Below are 21,443 nucleotides of genomic sequence, written 5' to 3' on the forward strand. Positions count from 1 at the left end.
TCCATACGTGCACTCGTGGGAATTACTGTGTGCCAGTGCATGTATTCATTCCAAGGTCATTGCAACTTAGGCCAATTCTGATGCCAGATAATATGTCTAGACTGTGTTGTAGTTCTTATTGCCCGGAAACAATTTCATCGAAAGGGGGCATATAACACCTTTAGAGTATTGCTTAAGCAGTGTTAAATGATACACTGTAAACTATAGACGTCAATTAAGAAGGGCATGTTAGCTCCCATATGTTAGCTCCCATATGTTAGCTCCCATATGTATATTGCCTAGCTACAAGGGGTCATGAGCTACTAAAATGTCTGATGAAGTGTCCTCAACTGTGTTGCGATAGGCAAGTTTTGTTTTCTACTTGTTCACTAGTAGCCTAACTTGAGCAATACACTGGACGGTAGAAGAACGGGGCTGTCAATGGAACAAAAGGGAGGATATTTCATTACACATCATATACCTATGATCTTAGGCCTTTCCTCCCAATAGTGAGTCCGTACTAGCCAGTACAAATCCATTTTATTTTGGGTTCCACCGCGCACAAAAGCCACAGCCCCCAAAATTTGACACGATACTGGTTGGAGATGAGCGTGTTTATCCTCGGGGCCATGGCAACCATTGATTAAACTATATTCCAGCATAATCCTGTTTAAGGCAGTTTATGTTCTTTGGTCCATCCGGCGCTAGACTGACTGACAGTTCCCAGGAGGCCTCTTCTCCAAGGCCCAAAGGAAAAAGTCCATTGATCATCACTAGCAGCCACCTCCATGCTACACAGTGACAGCCTGGGGAGTGCACAGCTGGCTTGCGTTCCTGTTGACTTATCCGGAACACTGGATCAGCCCGCCAAACTTTTCCTATGTCAACTCCACTCGGCTCACTCTACTGGCTCCCCTCCACTCTACAACAACAAGTACACAATACACACACACACACACACACACACACACACACGTCTTCTCCACAGAACTCAACAAATACATGTTCTTCGCAGGAACTTGCCCTTGAAAAGTAAATATTAGACAGAAGTACATAGTGACCTCTGGCATAGCAATTCATAGGACAGCTCTTAAATTAAAGTCTTATGACTCCTCGCAGATGGAGCGAGCAAGATTCAATGCAATGAGAGACCCTGTGGCCCTTCTTTTCAAATAGTGATGATTAAGAGAACTAATAGTAGTCACAACGCTACAGGGTTTAGTTTTCACTACATCCTGTTCTTCCTGAAGAACACACACACTACCCATCCTACTGGTGGAAGGTACTGTAGCCCACACTATTACAACACACAAACAAACACCAACACACACTAGTTCAACCCACACCCATTCAAACACGCACACACGGACCCACAACCTGTTTAAGGGCCCGTTAAGGGAGGTGCTCTTACGTTTGTGTTTCTCTGAGGCGTTGTAAACCTGCAGCGTCCAGCCATCTAAAGATCTATTATCGTAACAGAAGATAAAACACCTCAAGTAGACAGCCATTCATTGTAGAGTTGTGAGGCTCTGAGATAATAATTCACACTGCACAGGTAAATACGCGCGGGAAGCTCGGGGAAGATAGCTCTCTGAAGGTTTTGTCATCTTTATGCCATGTTGCAGAAAGTGCAAAAACGTATGGATGAGTCACAGACCTCTTATCAACATGTCCACGACCAAAGGAAAAGAGGTAAGTTGTATTTTGAATGTAAAAGGTGGTTTCCCTGTCACACAGCCAATACCATCTCTGTTGTAGCATGCTAATACGTGTAGCCCAATGTCAGACCGTCCAGCCCAGGACAATGTAAATTCCACTCCATTTCGTACACGATGGACTTCACTATGCACATACCTATGGACTTTGAGGATTCAGCACCTCGCTACGTCTGAGGATTACTCTCGAAACCTCATTCAAAATGTAGGGACAACCCAAGTCAAGCCATGCCATGCCGATCTAGGCCAGCCTGGTTTTACATACGCCCTAGACCGTATGTAAGGACTCCATTGGATTGGAACGGGTGTGAACGGGGTTTGAGTGAGCATGTTATGTAGTTCCCCATTCAACAGTTACGCTGACCCCAGAGAGGGGTTGCCGTCGGTTGCCGTGGTCACCGGTTACTCACCACAATGACTTTCTTTCCTCCTGAAGACAGAGTGCGGTGCTGTACTCGACTAGACTGACAAACATCAAGAAATATATAACTAGAGTCAACCAAGACCTTACCATTATTGACTGATCGTACATACGTGTTTCTAGATCCACCCGACCTTAACTACAAGTCTGGGCTTGTCCACAGGAAGGTCCCTGTGCTGAAAAACTTCCCTGCAGCATTTATACCCGGAGTTAATTTCAAAGCATATTCAGCTGCTTGAGACCACAAGTCCCGCCTCCACTGTTTTAGATAGACATTAATTATGCAGTATTGAGCTTCTATTCAAATATAATTAGAAGTCAGACCGTCAAATTAACAGGACAAACAGTAAAACGGTAATCTCAGAACCCATTGGTTTAATATGTGTTCTATATTGTCGACACAGAAAATGTTTGCTATTTCATTCAATAATCTACAGTTGGTCAATCAAACCAGCTCCTGTTAGTAATTTTTTTTACCATGCCAATGACTACACCTTTCTTGATATTCTTTGTATTTGTACTGGGATGTATAATATATTCAATATACAAAGACCCTTTCACCTAGAGATCAGGTGGCACTTTCAAAGTGAACGCAATTTACACTTGTAGCTTTAAAGTTACTGACCAATGAAAATCTCCCTTTTAAAAGTGAATATTCTGTCAACTAGTTCCTAAACAGTGTTGTTGAATTGTACTAAAGTCTTCTTTTAGGCAAAAACTTAAATAGGAGAAAAATCACTTCAATAAATAGTTCATCATCATTACAGACCGTACTTTTTTTTTTATTATGACATCATGTATTCGCATGAATATTTTTCTATTTGTTTACGCCCACTCCATTTTGTTGTTAGGATACCACTCCCGCAAAGAAAACCTGCTTTTTAATATACTTGATTACACATTAACAGAATGATAACGATTTTAATCATATTTAAATAACTGTAGATAATAATTAATAGAAATATGCTACTTTAACAATTAAGAATCATCATTATGAAGGCTTTATATTAAAAATAAATCATTCATAATATTACAAGGTTGACTGTCATGCCTCAGTACGACAGTACAATCAGTACCAATCTTTGATGTGCATTAGATAAATTAGACCCTTGGATGAGCGATATACCATAGTTGTGCTTCAGTTGAGCGGAAGACTACAAAATGTGTGTAGGCTATGGGCTGTCTCTCTCTCTCTCTCTCTCTCTCCCTGAAACACACACAGACACACAAACACGCGCGCGCGTTTGTTCACGTGCACACTAATCGGCACGCCCCTTTTAAATGCATATTAGACGCATTGGAAGCCCCGGGTGCGGGTAGAGTCGGCATCCGACGTAGATGGTGCAGGGCTCACGCAAAAATCCAGTAGCAGTGAAAAGAGGAAGAGCACACGATTGACCGATAAGGCGGATTACTGTTCTACCTCTAAAGATGCTCGATGTCGTCATTCGGAAAGGGCTTCTGTAGCAGCATTGCATCCCTGTCAAAAATGGACAAGCATGAGCTTGGAATATGGATTAAAGCGGTAAGAGTCACGTTCTTCAAAATATTACCCGCATATGACTCCGTAGTGAGTTGCAGATATCCAAATAAGGAAATAGGTTAAGTTTCAGTATATCTGACATTGCAGTTGGCTATCCTCACCTCTCGTTTTTTAATTTTTATGTCAAGCATCCTCTAACTCTCAGCTCAATGTTAACGTTGACCGAGTCATTTACAACCTATTGATGGGTGCATGGGCTGTATGGACGGACAGATGCAGTCATTTCGAGCGCACTTCACATTGGGATTGGATCCACATTGGAACACTTTGGTAGCCCACCGAAAGTAATGGTGTAGATAAAATGCGCACCACATTTGTGTAAACTCTACCTGGACATGGCTTCTAAAACCCAGATCAATACTCAAAATTAGAATTTAAAGCTACCTCGTCCTATTTTTTTATTGAATAATTCCTACTGCTGTCTTGGTGAATTTGCTGAATTTTGTGTTCTTATAGAGGCGTCAAATATCTTGAAATACAGCCCTAGAGTAGGTACACATTTGTCATCCTGAATCAAACCGCCTCCTTCCCGCCATAGCCTGTTTCACATCTGGAATTGAAAACGTGGGACCTCACCACTCGACGAATTCACTGCATGTAATGTCGAGAACATGCCTTTTGGTAATAACCTCACCGTCCCTTAAGCACGTAGCTTTACTACTCTGTAAACCACGTGACGTGATTTAAAAAAAAAAAAAAACTAGCTTCGTGGGCATCCCAACCAAGATTAACCTCCAGCTAAGCGTGATGAAATGGCCCGCACAGGTCACGTGGTGGAGGATGATGGGAGACCATGCATGCCTCGCCTTGCAACATGAGCAGGGGTATGGACTGGGCCGTAACGCCTTTTCCTGGACGCAGTCAGTTGAGCGCTCCGGGAGAAATGGGGGCGGCAGGATATTCTAGCGCTTAGAGCATCTGACCAGTAACCGAAAGGTTGCTATATTGAATCCCTGCGCCAGCTGGTTAAAAAATCTGTTTTCTGTCCCTGAGGAAAGCAGTTAACCCTAATTGTTCCCAGGTCATTGCTGAAAAAAACCCCAAATGTGTTCTCAGTCACATTGGTCCGGTGAATTTAGGGTATGAAGAAGATACAATGCTTTTTTCTTGGCTCTGTGGACTGGCACTGTTAAGTGGAGAAGGTTTCAAGTGTAGGTTACAATGAATAGATCTGATACAGACCCTGTAGGAGACTTAAAGTCCCCCAAAGGCAGCTGTTGATTCGTCGTCTTCCATTTCCTAGAGGTTCTTTTCGGGGGTCCATATAAAAACCGCCACGACAGCGGTATGGCCTTTTTTGAGCATAGGCTTGTAGATCTGTCTGTGTGGTCATAATCCCTCCATAGGCTGTACTGCACAATGACCGTGAAATTATATTCTGATATTCAAATAAAACCCACGGTCTCATGCATCATAAATACATAAAACACGTGCAAAGATTATAGATATTGAGATGGTGTCTTTAGTGGCCGTGGATTAACCAGGTCCCGGGGCCTCGTACCTTCCTGGTCTCTCCTACGGTGTATAACCAGGGTTTGCGAAAGACTGCACAAACCGATCCTGAGATCAGGTAAACGCAGAGAAACTGTCAGTGTCCAGTGACAAATGGCACAAGACCGACATTGCGAAACGCTTTCCCCAGAGAGAGTGTTAGTGAAGAGATGCCATCAATAACCAATGGCATTGGGACGCACATGCGTCTCACTGCAGTTAATGGCAGGTGTTGCGATGGCTGAAACGTGGCTCGTTCGGGGAAGCATGGTGCTTTCCGTGCCAGTGTTTGGGGTTCGATTCCGGTGGGGGGGCCAGAATGGGAAAAAATGCCTATATTAATTACCGCTACACGTGGCTGTGGATAAGAGGGTCCTCCCCATGACTCAAGTGCATATTTAAAGGGATACTTGGCTACACACTGCTAGTACATTGCTAGTACAGTTTACTATATGCATTTCAAGTTGCTCGACCATGCCAAGTCATTTGCACAGTCCTCTCTACAGACCATGCCTGAACACGACTGTTTTCTTATTTACTTTGTATTTCATTGTATTAATGTGCTTGCAAGCATTTCACTGTATGATTTCAACCCTTCATCCCTCCCCTCCCTCAAACACATGCACATAAGCGCATGCGAACACACACACACACACACACACACACACACACACACACACTGCAGCCAGCATGGATGAACAGTTGATGTTCTCAGTATGTGAAAATAATATACTCTTTTATATATAGTACACATTGTCCACTCATGCCTAGATGAACCCACACTTGGCGTGCCACACACATACACACACACACACACACACACACATCTTTTGCTCCATTTCCTCAGTCCTTTTCAACTATATAGCCAGTGATGCATGGCACACTCTAGGAATGGCCAATATAGCCTCACCAGTCTAATGGCAACCTAACACTGCCGTGCTGCGCAAACCACTTCGGGGAGAGGTCTAAGCTCTTAAAAAACCCAAATACAAAGTGATCTTGAACACAGCCTCATTGTGTTGCTGTAATTGTTTTGTGTTTATAAGGGGTGGGGGTGAATTAATTCCCTCGTTCGTGTTGGCCTAGATATCACTGTCTCAAATAGGGGCCAGTAGCTGATACATTAACACTCTTGTTGTCCCCTGTAGCTGCCAGTGTCTTTATATCAAGCGCTATGGATCGTGGAGCCCGAACAATGTTTGGTTCGCCGGATGGCTGAATAAAAATGGGCTTCTCTCACTGGGTCTAAACCTATCCACATGTAGCATTTTGCTAAGTATCCCTACCATTCATTTGTCTGGCTTTGATGCAAGCCAAGTGGTTAGCCTCTAGCGGCTAGCCTGACCGACTCAGCTAAACTGCTCTGAGGGGCTAGATAATTCCATGTTGCATGTGTTTTTGTTTTTCTACAAAATAAAATACATTGCCTGCTCTCTGCGTCCTCCACCGTGTCTAGTGGCCTAGTGGCAGTGATGCATTCCCAGGACATTTATGGGAATTGACAACCAAGTAGCCGTTAGCAGGAATTGTTATTGAAACGGCACAATTAGGCTTTCATCATAAACGCGATTCACTGCAAGTCAACCGAGCTGATGATTGACTGATGGTAGCAAGGACATCGGGGTTCAATTCCAGGTGATCGCATGGTCATAACTGTGCTGGCATTGTGACCACTGAGCGCGTGCTCCTGTGGTTTGGAAGGTTGGCCTCGCTGAAGAGTTGGATGGTGTGGACGTTTATCAAGAGATTTGGATCTCTTGGTTGTTACAGCCAAGTGACAGGCAGATGTAACCCATTGAATTTGCAGTGCCGGAATGTGATTGTTTGTGTCTGACCCTTTACCCCCCATAATGTATTAAAGAGTTACCCGCTAAAGTTTGGTTATGATTCGTCTGAACTCCTTTCTTCACATATGTTTATTTACACAGCTTGGATAAACCCAAGAACATAAAATAAATTCAGGACACAACAAGAACAGAAATAAGCATAACTGGAAGGTATAATCCTAAACTCCCTTTTGAGGACAAATGAAGTTGACTCAGTGAGCATGAGCGATTACTAGGATGGCCAGGGTAGAATTGCGTCTATGAATATAGGAATCACTTGAGCAGAAGCATGACTGAGGCCGCCACAGGCTATGGAGTAAAAACACTATTGTGGTTAAGTAGGAAGATGATTGGATTATGAGCCTGTCAAGCTATACAGACGGAGAGAACATGACATTACGCCAAGGTTACGTCCATTAATGTAGTCACTGCCATCTGCCGTTAGAACGCCCTGGACACCGCTACCCAGCTTCTAGAGTCTATAGACTGAAACGCTGAGCCAGAGCATCTGCAGAAGCAGGAGTTACGTTTCATTTAGCAATCTTTGCTTACTATATTAAAGGTATGGTCACTTGACTACATTCTTTTTAAATATTAACTGAACGCGAATGTAAACGAAACATTCAACATTTTGTAAGATTTTACTAAGTTAGAGTTCATATAAGGAAATCAGGCAATCAAAATTAGGCCCTAATCTTTGGATGTCATGAGACAAATGTGCTTTATTTGCATATGAAAAATATCTGATATCTTTTATTTCGGGTCATGAAACGTGACCAACATGTTACTGGTGGAGGTTTTATAATTATTCATTATAAATGGATAATGGCAGTTCAGACATGGACCGCCAGGCCACGGCTATAAGCATTTTAAAGCCTTAAATTGGCAATTTAAATCATTGCAAAGGATATGCTGTACATTGGGTTGGGTGAGAACATGCTGTAGGTGGGTGACACAGCATTTCCAATATTATTCTTTGTTTTTGATAGTTTGATTAGTTAGTGACGAACAAATTGCAGATTACTTTTATTTTGTACAACGTCTACATTCCACCACAAAAAAGGACTTCAACGATCACATTGTCAATGATTAATGTGGTAAAACAATTGCACTGCAGAATTATTCAGTGATAGTTTTCAGACAAGCTTTGGGTGCTGCTGAGCCCCGCCTGGAAAGCAGGTTTTTCTAGGGGAAATTCTTGGTGGGTTTGTTTCAGATGATGTCATCCAGTAACCCGGGGGGGGCGGCTGGATTTTAAAGATTAGAAAGTGAGGGTTTGCGGGTTGAGTGACAGGGCGAACGTTGGCACGGAACGAGCCGATTGGGTGGACAGGATGCTGGCAGGGAGTCTGATGGCCATGGAATTAACGAGACCAGACGGGAGGCGAGAAATGGGGCGACTGGGGAATAAAAATGGGAGATTGATAAAGAGAGAGAGGTGGGCAGAGAAATAGTGATAGAAAGAGGCTTTTGGCAATAGATGGTAAACTTCTCCGACTGCTAGGCCACCGATGCCAAGTCCCCACGGATGAAGCTTTTGCAAAAAGGCCATCCAGTGTGCTTGCACGCCTAGTGTCCTTGTTAATCGCTGATTTCCGTCTGTCGCAACCCAGCCAGGGGCGAGAGTGTATGTAGCTCTTGTAAAGATGACAGGCATTAGCTAATGTCTTGGAGGTCTCAGAGCTTATGAAAAGTGGAGATTATGAAGGAGTTGCATCGCTGTTCAGGTGCAGGTCAAGCTTAATTCGCTTAGAGAGGTTAGCACCGGGCTGGGGCTGATGGATACTTTGTGGAGACCCGCAATGTAAAATAATTCTCATTAATAGAATACCCTGTTAGCCTTTCTGCTAGTTAAATTTTACTTTAATGTAAAAATATTATTTATACACACTGTTAATATAAGTATATTTCAGAGGTATTAAACCTGATACAGCAAAGCTGTAAGTAAGCTGAGTCGTTCATACCAGTATTACAATTCTACCTGTTGAACTGGTGTCCTGTTACAGTTATGATAGAACCAACCCACTGTCTCCTTCGTTATGTGGACCATTATTTAATAAGAATTTAAGAATGGAGTCGAATGGGACTGTAACAACGTCTTCTCTCAACCTACAATTTACATATATATATATATTAGGAATCTAAAATCTTGTCTACTTAAAATATTTCCATAACCAGCTGCAAAACGATTTGTGGTTTACTTAACTTAAAAACTAAGAATTAATATTAACAGGGCTTTTTTCTAGCAAAGTTGATAAAACTGGAAAGTCACATTACAGCTGATTGCCTTGCTTTTTAAGATGACTCAACTTAAAAACATTATTCTGTGGAGTATAACAGCCTTACTATTCAACTCACTAGTGACGACCCACAACGTCACTCATCTTGTGTGTGTGTGCGTGCGTGTGTGTATGTGTATGTGTGCATGTGCATGTGTGTGCATGTTTGTGGAGGGGGAATGGAGGCATTGGGGCAGCAGATGTCTTTTCAATTAAAAATCATGCCTCAACGATATACTTCAGAGTGACTACCCGCTAGGACCCCTGGGATTTTGTTGCAGTTAAGTAAAATATTAAGCTCTGTTGAAGTCGTTTACTCATCAGTGTGGACATTTCCCCAAGCTGCTGTGGGGCTAACTCTTGTAGCACTGCTTTTCTTTTTTCTTTTTTTTTTACAGAGAACATCTCACCTCCGTCTTTGCCTCTGGTGCATGTGGCCTTGATCGCACCTATACTCGACCCCCATCTGCATAACTCCCAAGAAGTGATGAAGAGCAAAAACCAAGGGTGTGGAAAGTGAAGATTCTATGCAATACTCTTTCCAAACGACCACATTTAATACACTCCAAGGTTTTCCAGTGCTACTTTGGGTCAGGAGCCCTGAAACTCCCCGTCATGTCTTGTTAGGCTGTGTATAGTGGGGGGGATTTCCATTGTTCAGTTCCCAGTGAATCCCCGAAAGTTGGGCCGTACCAAAAAAAAAAGCCCCAGGTGTTGCGGATCACCAGAGACATTAGTTCACTGGGGTGGAATCAAGGGGCTAATCGTTGCCGGTTGGGGACTGTGTGACCCGGAGATTAGGAGGTCCGAGGTGCACCCGTGTTTTGGGTCCCCCCCTGAGTCAGAAGAGGCTTTAGACAAGGTTACGCGGCAGCGTGAGGAGGTTTGGGCGTGGCTGCTGTGCCTTGCCACCAGAGCAGCACGACCAGATGGTCCTGTGAGAGATTCTGTACGGGAGGGTGCCAACAATAGGAGCACAGTGAAGTGGCACTTACTAGTCTTTTAGTGATGGAACAGGAGTAGTCCTCACAGAACATCCCATTGCATCCCCCACACTAGAGTGTTTCTTCTTTTTAAGTTATTCCTACACAACGGAATCGCATGTAAGTGCCGACTTTCCATACAAGAAGTGTTGTATTTTCATTTTTTTGCCGGTTAAACGCCCAAAGATAGGTCTTTCCCGGGCAGTGTGTTGTCAGTGTACGTAGGGTGTGAGTGATCTCTCATAATGCCAGGGGCATTATGCTGCCTTATAAATTGAGTAATTAGGCTACACAGGAATGGCTGGAGAGCCAGGTCTTTCACAGTCTGGGCTTGTTACTATGACACTCAGCTCGTTTGGCAGAAAGAGGTTGGACGGTATGCAAATCTGCAGATTGTTTGATAAGCAACACAAAGGCGGCGGTCAAAACAATTTGAATGAGGAGGCGATGATGGAGAATTTTTAGATCTGTCAGCTGGTCATTGCTATAATAAGTAGCGCTTGCCAATTTGCAGTGTTGATTTTTTTATTGCTCTGTTTTCACCTCAAGTTTCTTACATTCAGTTCTGTATTCATGACCAACCAGCTGATATTCCTGACCAACCAGCTGATATTCCTGACCAACCAGCTGATATTCCTGACCAACCAGCTGATATTCCTGACCAACCAGCTGATATTCCTGACCAACCAGCTGATATTCATGGACAACCAGCTGATATTCCTGGACAACCAGCTGATATTCCTGACCAACCAGCTGATATTCCTGACCAACCAGCTGATATTCTTGGACAACCAGCTGATATTCTTGGACAACCAGCTGATATTCACGACCAACCAGCTGATATTCACGACCAACCAGCTGTTGTCCAAAAATGCTTGCTGCTTAGACTAGATTTGGGCAAGATACAGTATATGTTTAAATGTATACATTTCAGACGCAATGAGTGTCACTCAACACTCACTTTATCTCTCTAGACTTGTCAAAATGCTCAACAGTGTGTATTTGAACAGTAATGAATGGTCGAACAAAGAAACAGGTGAAGACCGCAATACTGTATGATTGGCGGGGGAAATGCTTAGGGTAACAGAATGCACCAAATGCACTGGTTCTAAGTGTTACACATTCAGATGTGTAAGGGGCTTTCATTGGAGCCATTGATTTGACTCAATAGCTTTTAATCTAATGGGCCTTGCCTTTCAACAGGAACATGATGCCTCTTTGAGACGAGAAGTGCTCCTAGTGTCTTCAAATACTTTACTAGAACACAGCTGGGTTCTGCGATTTGTGGAAGAGAGGCCATACAAAGCTAGTCCTCAGAAATGCGTTGAGATGGCCAATCCGTGTCGACACTTCTCTTCCGTGTGCCGAGTGACGTGAATGTTTGCCGAGGCCGCATTACACACCACTGGTCATTCACAGAAGTGACATCACTGCATTTCTCACCAAAGCTCGTTGTCCAAGCCGCCCGTTGAGATTCCTCAGAGACAAGGCCACTTATTGTTATCGTCGGTGAATTTGTATCCAAAACTGTCTGTGTTGCATGTTATTGTTAGGACAGGAGTGCGAGCAGATACTGTCTGCTGTAGCGCGGTGTGTAGATATGGGTTCAGTGGGCATTTAAACACATCCGTGTGGCATTGAACATGTTTTCACCAGCGGGCCGCCGTCATCACTCTCGAAATAGCCTCTTGGAACGACCAAGTTTGTTGGAATGATCGGCGAACTGGGAAGGCGCACTTGCCAGAGCAGATTAACTATTGAGCCAGCTTTGCCGTGTAGAGAGTATGGCTCATGGCTGAAATGCACAGCCCATGCAATAGTCACACGTCTCAGAGCTGGCAGAGTTACCAGGTTGAAAGGTTGCGGACATGTAGAGTCAGCAGACACCTGCTACCATTCAGGGGTCCATTTGTGCTTCAGACCCAAAGACCCGAACCAAAAAAAAAACATGAAAGAGAGAGACTGAGTTCTCTGATGGAACAGCTGACTTACAACTGAAATACCTTGGAGTAATAGAGTGAGCTGAACCTTAACAGTCGCATGGATGTCAAATGTTCCCCTCCGGTTTAGTGAGACAGCCTGACTCCTCGCGCTAGATTCTTCATGCTGCTCTATCGTTTGCTATGTGTGTGTGCGCCTTTTTTACGAAGCAGTGACAAATAACATTCTATTTGACATGCAGATCTCTTCATGAAAACTTGCATAGGAATATCGTTGTGGGTCGTCATAATGTCTGCGGTTGTTTTTCTGTGGAGGCAGAGTGTGCCCAGTCTATGGTCACCCTGAGAAGTTGCCATAGTAGACGGGCCTTCACAGTTCCATGGGGAGGTTAGTGTGATGCTTGATCCCAGATCCCAGATATCCCAGATGTCCCACCAGCAAGACAACACAAGCTTCCAGGTCCTAAGACTTGAGTGTCTTTAATGAACACTGTATACAGTTAACCCTTGGAGGCTAAAAGAAGGCTGAAACTTGGCTTAATCCCCCGATTCCTTTAGAGGCCAGCGAATTGACCCAGTTTTCTTTCTGATCTCGCATGTCCCAGTATAACAGTTGACGCTTCCGAAAGGTTTACGGCAAGATGCTAATCTGAGTCAGCTTTACGCGATTAATTCCAATAATTTGTTTAAATACCAGAATGTAGGAACAGTATATGACATATATTGTCTTATTCATTATTTAGCCACCTGTTTTTACCAGAAGACTTCACCTCTCAGTGGACGGAATTTGAACCTCAGGCATATCAATAATGCACTTTGGGTGGCTGCAGTGACTGGTTTTGTCCATGTGGCGCGATAGGAGATGGCATTGTGACAATATTGCTACATTTCAGGTGCCAGTATGAGTGGAGTGAAGGTTTTACATGTCCAGACTTAAGAAATCCTCTGTTTAAGCACCAAGCTGTGGGAGCACTGGCATTGGCACATGACGATGGCTAGAAACCCCAACGGCTGGGATATGAATTTCCCCTCCTTATATACAGCTCTGGAAAAGATTTAGAGACCACTGCAAAATTCAGTTTCTCTGGTTTTACTATTCATAGGTATGTGTTTGAGTAAAATGAACAGGTTTGTTTTATTCTATGAACTACTGATAACAATAATCCCAAATTCAACATAAAATATTGTAATTTAGAGTATTTATTTGTAGAAAATAACAACTGGTCAAAATAACCAAATAATGTAAAGAAAACAAATTCATATTCATTTTTCAATAATAAAAATACTAATGTTTTATCTTAGGAAGAGTTCGGAAATCAATATTTTGTGGAATAACCCTGATTTTTAATCACAGCTTTCATGTGTCTTGGCATGCTCTCCACCAGACTGTCACATTGCTGTTGGGTGACTTTATGCCACTCCTGGCACACAAATTCAAGTAGCTCGGCTTTGTTTGATGGCTTGTGATTGGGCTGGCCATGACATGGTCTTGATCTGGTGGTCATCCATCCACACCTTGATTGACCTGGCTGTGTGACATGGAGCTTTGTCCTGCTGGAAAAATCTATTCTCAGAGTTGGGGAACATTGTCAGAGCAGAAGGAAGCAGGTGCTCTTCCAGGATAACTGATTCATGCGTCTTTCACAAAGACAAATCGGCCCGATTCCAGCCTTGCTGAAGCATCCCCCTGATCATCACCGATCATCTACCAAATTTCACTGTGGGTACAAGACATTGTGGCTTGTAGGCCTCTCCAGGTCTCCGTCTAACCATTAGACGACCAAGTGTTGGGCAAAGCTGAATATTTGACATTGTCAGAGAAGATGACCTTACTCTATTCCTCTCTGGTCCAATCCTTATGGCCTTTTGCAAACTTCAGCCTGGCTCTTCTTTGATTCTCATTGATGAAGGGCTTTTTTCTAGCTTTGTATGACTTCAGCCCTGCCCCTTGGAGCCTGTTACAAACTGTCCTCGCCGAATACCTCACCCCATCTGCTGTTTGCCATTCTTTTTGTAGGTCACTTGATGTCATCCTACGGTTGTTGAGTGACATTTGAACGAGTTGACGGTCATCTCGATCAGTGGACCGAGAGGGTTTTCACCCTCTGCCAGTTTGTAGCTTTGTTGTCCCCACTGTCTGTTGCTTAACCTTGTTCTTAGGAACAGCCATCTTTGAAATGTTCAGGATGGAAGCAACCTGACGCCCACTGTATCCCTCTGCCAATAAAGCTAGAATTGAACCCTTCTTTTCCTCACTCAAAGCTTTTCTTTTCAACTCTTTTGTCATGCTGAATAGTTATCTTTTCATTCAAATTACCTTTGAGGTACTACCTGCACTGTTTTTGCCATTCAGCTGGTCCTATTGCAAGATCATAGTGATGACCACAGCAGTGGTTTTTATACTTTTTCTCTTTAAATAAGATTTGGTTCAGGTAATCACCTATTCAGTACCTCATTAAGTAAAATACACTGATACTGGAATGGAATGGCTTCATATGCACCAAATATATCATGCACCAAAGTATTACGTTAAATCAAGAATGAATTCTCTTTGCAATACATTTGGAATGTTCACAAGCTAAGCACTATTTTAGGCATTTATAAGTTGATATATGCTCTTTCGTGTAGTGATTTACAGTACTTTTGTATGCTCTTGGCAAGAATTGGCTGTTTTCAGAAGTAAATGAGATTGCTGTTCTGTGTTGGCAACTTGGTCCCTTGATATTTTGCTTAGACCATTATTTTCTGAAGTCTAGGCATAAAAAGGCTCAAGAGAAACTATTTTGAGCATTGAATGACTGCCTTGCTGTTCGGCTGTCAAACTGTGATAAGAAAAATAAGTTAGCAAGACACGTTATGATATTGGAAAATAGTTGAATATGTTACACAATCGTACAATAATGGTAACATCCAAATGTGTATCATTTTTCACATTGTCATTCAAGGCCTGTTATGAATCAATCCTGTCAAGCCTCCCTCAACCTGCAAAATAACACTTCCAATGCCCTCGAGGAAACGCTTACCGACCCACTTATCCATGTGCATTCTATTTACAACCATCCTTAAACGATCTATCTCATTATAATAAACCTTTTTACAATTTGAGTAAATGATTTGCACTAGGATATTTCGTTTCTAGCTTTCCAGCCTATGTATGGTTGTGTGACTGTAAAAGGCACGGTTAGATAGTCCTGACCATTGTCAGTTTGCCGGAGTGTTGAGTGATGTTTTATTTTCAATATGTTTTTTGAGGTATTTGAATGCATTAAATGGGCAGACATAGAGGACGGTTGTAACTGAAAGAGCAGTGGGCGAGATTCGATCCTATACTTCAACAATACAGACGACAGGATCCCCCTTAGGGTTAAAGACAGTGGCAAACACAAATGTGTCTTGATCTAGGATATCTTCTTTGATTTACAGCACTAGTAGAGATATCCAATCCATTATAATTCCAGTTTTCTGTCAATTTGAGTGCTTTGCGATGCCATGATGTTTACAATAAGCTTTTTGCCCTTTACGTTGTAAAACACACTTGCATTTTGAAAACGTTATTTGTTATGCCTTGCATATAAACATGAACTTTGCTCATACATTTATGTCTTCTTACCCTTGCAGGGAATGTCCACCCTAAATCAACTTGATGGGGAAAACTAGAAGAGTCCCTTTAAGATGACACGCACAGACCCACCTGACATACTGGTGTCGACTGTGTATAAAGATATAAAAGTGTCCCCTTTTTCTTCACACGTCAAGTCCTCCCAATCCCGCGAACGATGTGATTTCCCAAATCGAAGTGCACTGGAGAACAATCGGGATAACAAGAGGCACTGCCATACCTTTGACCACAAGTCACTGGAGTACCTGAAACACCTCACATTCTCAATGGAGTACCCTTACCGGAGGGCTGACAGGCATGCAGCCAATCCAGATGTGGCCTGGAATGCCGTGGGTCGTCAGCAGGGGTATCGCTTTTCTGCACCGGATATTTTCAGCCATAGACTGACCCCTCAGCCAATGGCCACAGAGCGGGCGAGTGAGGTAGTTGTTCCAGAGCAAAGGAAAAGGACCAGGTCAAAAAGTGCCCCCAGAGTCCAAACCAACCTTACCCCTGTGTCCTTTCAGGGGTCCCCTTCCACGAGGAGGAGAGGCAGGGAGGCCCAGAGGGCACCTAGAGACCCTAACTGGAGACCAGAGGTGTCACCACGTAGGGAATGCTCCTACGCAGCAACCAGGGCATTAATGCATGAGGTGCATCCCATAAAGCTCCAGCCACAGAGGAGTGATGCTAGCCGATATTCGCCCCTCTATGTCGCTGATCATGTAGAAGAGGGAGGGCCAGACAAACCGGCCACCAGCCCTCACGTCAGGTGTCGGGTGGACATCAAACCAGATGCATCCGTCTTACAACAGACGGGACAAAAACCTGCTACTCCCAGAGTTGACATACCTTGGCAGAAGTACCCCAGTGGGGGAAACAGGAGCCTGACAGTACCTCGCCATTTCTCCTTTTCAAGGACCCCAACTCCCACGGACTCTTTCAGTGGTGAGTATAGGCAGGCGTACCAGTATTCCCGCAGCATGCCAAATAGCTACATTCAGCCCGTGGAGATACCTCTGCAAAAAATGCCTTCCCAGAGTGATTACTATGGTAGGGAACGCAGGGCTCATTCCAGTCCCAATGTGCCAACCAAATTATTTTATGCAGATGACCCTGGGAGATACATGGCTGCAGCTCATCCCCAACCAAGGAGTTACTATCAAGACGATCGCTATGGTATGCCTAGCCAAAATCTTCCTCCCAAAATGCAGTATGTACACGATCCAAGGACTCGCTCAGTGCATACTGTACCGGCCCGATCCTATTACACAGAGGGCGAGACATACCAATACCCAGTTCAGGCTGCATATCCAAAAGCTTATGCAGGAAGTGAACCAGGGCCGTACATCATTCAGACTCCACCGGCAAGAACGTTCTATGGGGACGATCCGAGGACGTATCCAATTCAGTCTGTTCCGCCACGGATATTTTACGCGAATGAGATGTACGCACCTTCCCAGGAGCATTACATTCCAGCTAGAGCATATTATACGGAGGGGCGTCGGCATGCTCGAGTTGTTCAACCTCAACCCGATGACTGGTATGGGTCTGAGGTGTCTGGTTACTCCACTCATCACCCGGCATCGTATGTCTCTCAGATCACCCCGACCAGAGTGGTTAGGCAAGAGCCGATGCTCACACCGTGGTATGCCAACCCGTGCATTGAGCCAACGCGAATTGGCACCGACTCCAAACCTTACTCTAGGTCTTGGGATAATATCCTTAACTCCCGTGTGGAGAGGGAGCAGCCTATTCCAGTTCAGAGGGGCCGGAGTTACGAGAACCTTCTTGCCCACGTAAAACGCAATGCGGCTGACGATGACAGACCACAGCCAGTAGTTGTCAATCTTTCAAGTTCTCCAAGACGTTATGCAGCCTTATCTTTGTCTGATAACTCTCTAATTGACAAAAGCCCAACATCTGAGTCAGGAAAGACCTCCTCCAGTAAGCTCTGGTTTGTTGCCCCTGAGATCACTATCACTGATAATGACATTCGGCCAGGCAACCTTAACAAGTACGAGGCGAGGTCTGCCAGCTGGGATGTGCTGGACTCAAAAATGGCTGAATTTCCAGAATCTTCTCAGCCGGATACTATGTCCTGCTCTGTGGACTTCACCAAAGAAAAGACACACAACAGCGCCTCTCTACAGCAAAGCCTGGAGCAACTTGATGAGCTTCTAGCTGATCTTGTTACTGACTACAAACCCACTGCCAGTAGGAGGCCAAGTGAAGACTTGCTGGACCAACTCAAAAAGCTGATTGATGAAGAAGAGGCAGCATCTTTGTCCAGAAAGGGCTCAAAGACCGGGTCAGAGGATCCACCCCTGGACAAGCAGCCCACCTCGATTAGAATGAACCCAGATGCCCTTCAAGACATGGACTGCAGCAGTGATGCCCTAAAGAGTGCGGACGAGTGCTCCCCGGATCAGAGCCCGGATGAAGATGACAGCATGATGTGTTCGAACAACAAGTGCAGAAGGACAGAGACCCTGTTCAACGCTTGCCTCTACTTCAAATCGTGCCACAGCTGCTATACTTACTACTGCTCCCGCAACTGCCGCCGGGAGGACTGGGACATTCACAAAGAGAGCTGTCTGTATGGCCGGATCAGTAGCGTATGCCGCCATATCATCAAGCACTGCCGAGAGACAGTTGAGGTCCACAAAGCCTTCTCGCGCATTGCCAAAGTTGGCTTCCTTTCCCGAGGAAGGGGAGTGCTCTTCCTGGGATTCCCAAATCCAAGGTTGTCCAGTAGCTTCCTACAGTACGGCCTGGAAAGCCTTCAGATGTCTCCAACTTACCTGTCCCTACGTGAGCTGGAAGGCTTCAAGGACAACCTAGGGGAGTATTGCAAGGAGCTCCAGGAGGCAGGCAGGGACTATGACCCAAACGAATGTTTTCTCTTGAATGTATCCATTGCTGTTGGGGAACAAATGCCAGATGGACCCTCGCCAAGGAATCAAGCCCCAACTGTCAGGAAATATGCCAAGGTGGCTCTCGCCTCCTACAGCCCAGAGAAGAGTAAGGTCCACAAAAAAGACAGTGACATGGAGACGCTGATCCTCACGCCACCCCCTGGGATGGCTGACATCGACAAAGAAGGAGAGGAGGGCAGGAAGGCCAGGGAGATCTGCTTCATCAATATACAGCGTGAGCTGCGAATTCGAGGGGTTTTTCTACGCCATGAATATCCAAAGGTATATCAGCAGCTCTGCGAGTTTGTGGAAAGTAACAGGAGGTTCACCCCCACAACCATCTATCCCATTGACAAGAGGACTGGTAAACAGTTCATGTGCATGATCATGGCTGCTTCTGAACCTAGAACACTGGACTGGGTAGGCACTCCCCATCTTCTCGATGACATAATTTAAGTGCACCTTTTTGTTGTTTATATATATATATATATATATATGTATAGAAATACATATATATTGTTATACATATCTATATATCAAGCCTATTTATTATAAATGTTTGTATTTTATTATTGAAAAGAGATATATTCATGTCGGTGTGGTCAGTGTAAATCATTGGATTATTGCCTGATTTGGATACGAGTATAATAGGCTATATAATTCATTTACGTAATTCACCAGTTCGAAAACTGTATTCACAAAATGAATCATTTATTGATCCCATTTTATTTTCTATTACATTACTCTGATTTATTATTGTTGGAATATAATTTGGGTATTTAAACAATCTTTTAATTATTTTTGTAATTTTCTCATATGGAAGAATCCCCCCAAAAATGCATAGCCCTTTCCCTTGACTAAGTATAAAGTGACTATTTTTTCATATCTGATTTAAAATGGCAAATCATGCAGAAAATATTAAACATGGATTATTTTCAGAGTTACTCAAATACTTTCTATGCAAAGGAAAATGCTAAGTGGGTTGATTTCCACATTCTTATAAAACTGTTATTTTTGCTTGATAAAATAAGACACGAATACCATGTATATTATATTATATATTATAATATATTATCCAGTATCTACTCTTCCTTTTAAAATTTACAATATTTTATTTACTAAATCTTTAACAAACGATTTACCATTCTTGAAGTTATTAAAATTGAGATTGGCAAAATACACTACTTTGGGTGGAGTTTGAGTTAGTTTCTCAGAATGCTCTAATAGACATTGTTAATGAAAAATTGGAAAGCTGTGAAAATCCAACAAAAACCTAAGAGATTTCAAAGTATCACTGCTTAAGATTGCAGTGCAGTCAGATGTTACTTTATTCCTCAAAGTGGTTTAAATGACGTGAATTTTAACACATTTCATTAAAATGGTGCTTTAATGTGTGCTTGGTAGAAATACTGGAGCAATAATGGACTTGAAGTTAACATTATTGATATGGTACCAGTCATGTGCTCCACGCAACAGGTGTTGGCTTGTACTGTTCAATTTGAAACACTGTGAATAGTAGAGGAAGTCAAACATTTATCAACTTCAGAAATAGGTGGTACTGTGGAATCATGCAATCTCATATAAGCTAGTTGAAAAGTGGCTATTTTTAACATATTTCACAGAGTATAACACATGAAATTAGCGAGATTCGCTAGTTGTTGTCCTTAGAAAAAGGTGAGCCACGTTTGGCACTGTAGCTGTATGGTAAGTAAAGTTTAAATGCTTGAAGAAGTTAGTTGTGTATTGTGCGGCACTAGGTTGATTTATATATGTGATATTTTTTTGTATGGGACTTTGAAAAGCAAATGGGATAGGAACAGCTACGTTGTCTGAAAATTATAATTTTATTTAGCCTTAGATTGGAGATTAAAATATTGAACTGTTAGGAAATGTTACTTGAGCATTTCTCTACAATTTTATTTTATACAGGTCTCTGACAATGGACTCCAGGAATAAATAATTTAAGTGAAGCATATATGTGTGTCGTATGAACAAGTGGATACATGGTACACAGTACAATTAAATACTTGCTTGCAGGTTCGCTTCCGACAATGCTGCATAAAAAGACGAATGATGAGACAAAATATCCTTAATGGAATAATAATTATAAATTACATTTAGCAGAATTATTTATATAGAATGGCATATGGTGTGAGGATTTCCAGTGGGATATTTACACGCATCGGGTATGAAATGGTGAGCAAAGGGATTTACTGTATATATCTTGTTCCTGGATTAACTAGATAAAAAAGCATTACTATTTATAAATTCTAGAGTTTATTTTAAACCAATTTTCAGTATCTATTGCTCTTTTGAGCTCTATTATCTGTCAGCATCAGGTTTACATGGAGTTACATGTTATAGCTCAACACTTTCTGAGGAAGTACTTTTGTTCATAGCCTGTAGCACAGATATTGTATACTGGTTTGGCTGACTGGATGTACAGATGCAATGAGATAACTGACTGCATGTATTTCGCATTTATTTTCCTCTTGCTTTATCACTACCTTGATGATGACCATATTCTGCTTGATGATTTGATCTTTAAGATGGTTGAGAACTATATAAAGAAAAAAATATGATATTTTTCATTGTGTCAGCTATTCAAGTTTAAACAAGGAAATGAAGAGACCTCACATTAACAATGTTTAGAAAATGTTGTTTGTGGTATTTTTTCTACTTCCATTGTATGTATCTGAGTGTGTGGTATTTATAAACTATATCTAATAAATGGAATGGGAACACTGGGC

At 42.9% G+C, this 21,443-nt stretch overlaps 1 protein-coding gene across 3 annotated transcripts; it reads left to right on the forward strand.

Moving 5' to 3' along the window:
• Window positions 1-1,610: 1,610 nt before the first annotated feature.
• On the forward strand, window positions 1,611-21,436 carry ajm1 (apical junction component 1 homolog). 3 transcript variants are annotated; one of them, XM_020053139.2, is made up of 2 exons: window positions 1,611-1,671; window positions 15,796-21,436. In XM_020053139.2, the coding sequence occupies exon 2, from the start codon at window positions 15,850-15,852 to the stop codon at window positions 19,147-19,149; it is 3,300 nt and encodes a 1,099-aa protein (XP_019908698.2). In that variant the 5' UTR covers window positions 1,611-1,671; window positions 15,796-15,849; the 3' UTR covers window positions 19,150-21,436. The 3 variants fall into 3 exon arrangements, with proteins under 3 accessions (XP_019908698.2, XP_010887930.2, XP_019908699.2); XM_010889628.3 differs by lacking the exon at window positions 1,611-1,671 and adding an exon at window positions 3,437-3,640; XM_020053140.2 differs by lacking the exon at window positions 1,611-1,671 and adding an exon at window positions 9,702-9,761.
• The last annotated feature ends 7 nt before the right edge of the window (window positions 21,437-21,443 follow it).

This window comes from Esox lucius, chromosome 14, assembly GCF_011004845.1.
Source record: "Esox lucius isolate fEsoLuc1 chromosome 14, fEsoLuc1.pri, whole genome shotgun sequence".
Taxonomy (NCBI): domain Eukaryota; kingdom Metazoa; phylum Chordata; class Actinopteri; order Esociformes; family Esocidae; genus Esox; species Esox lucius.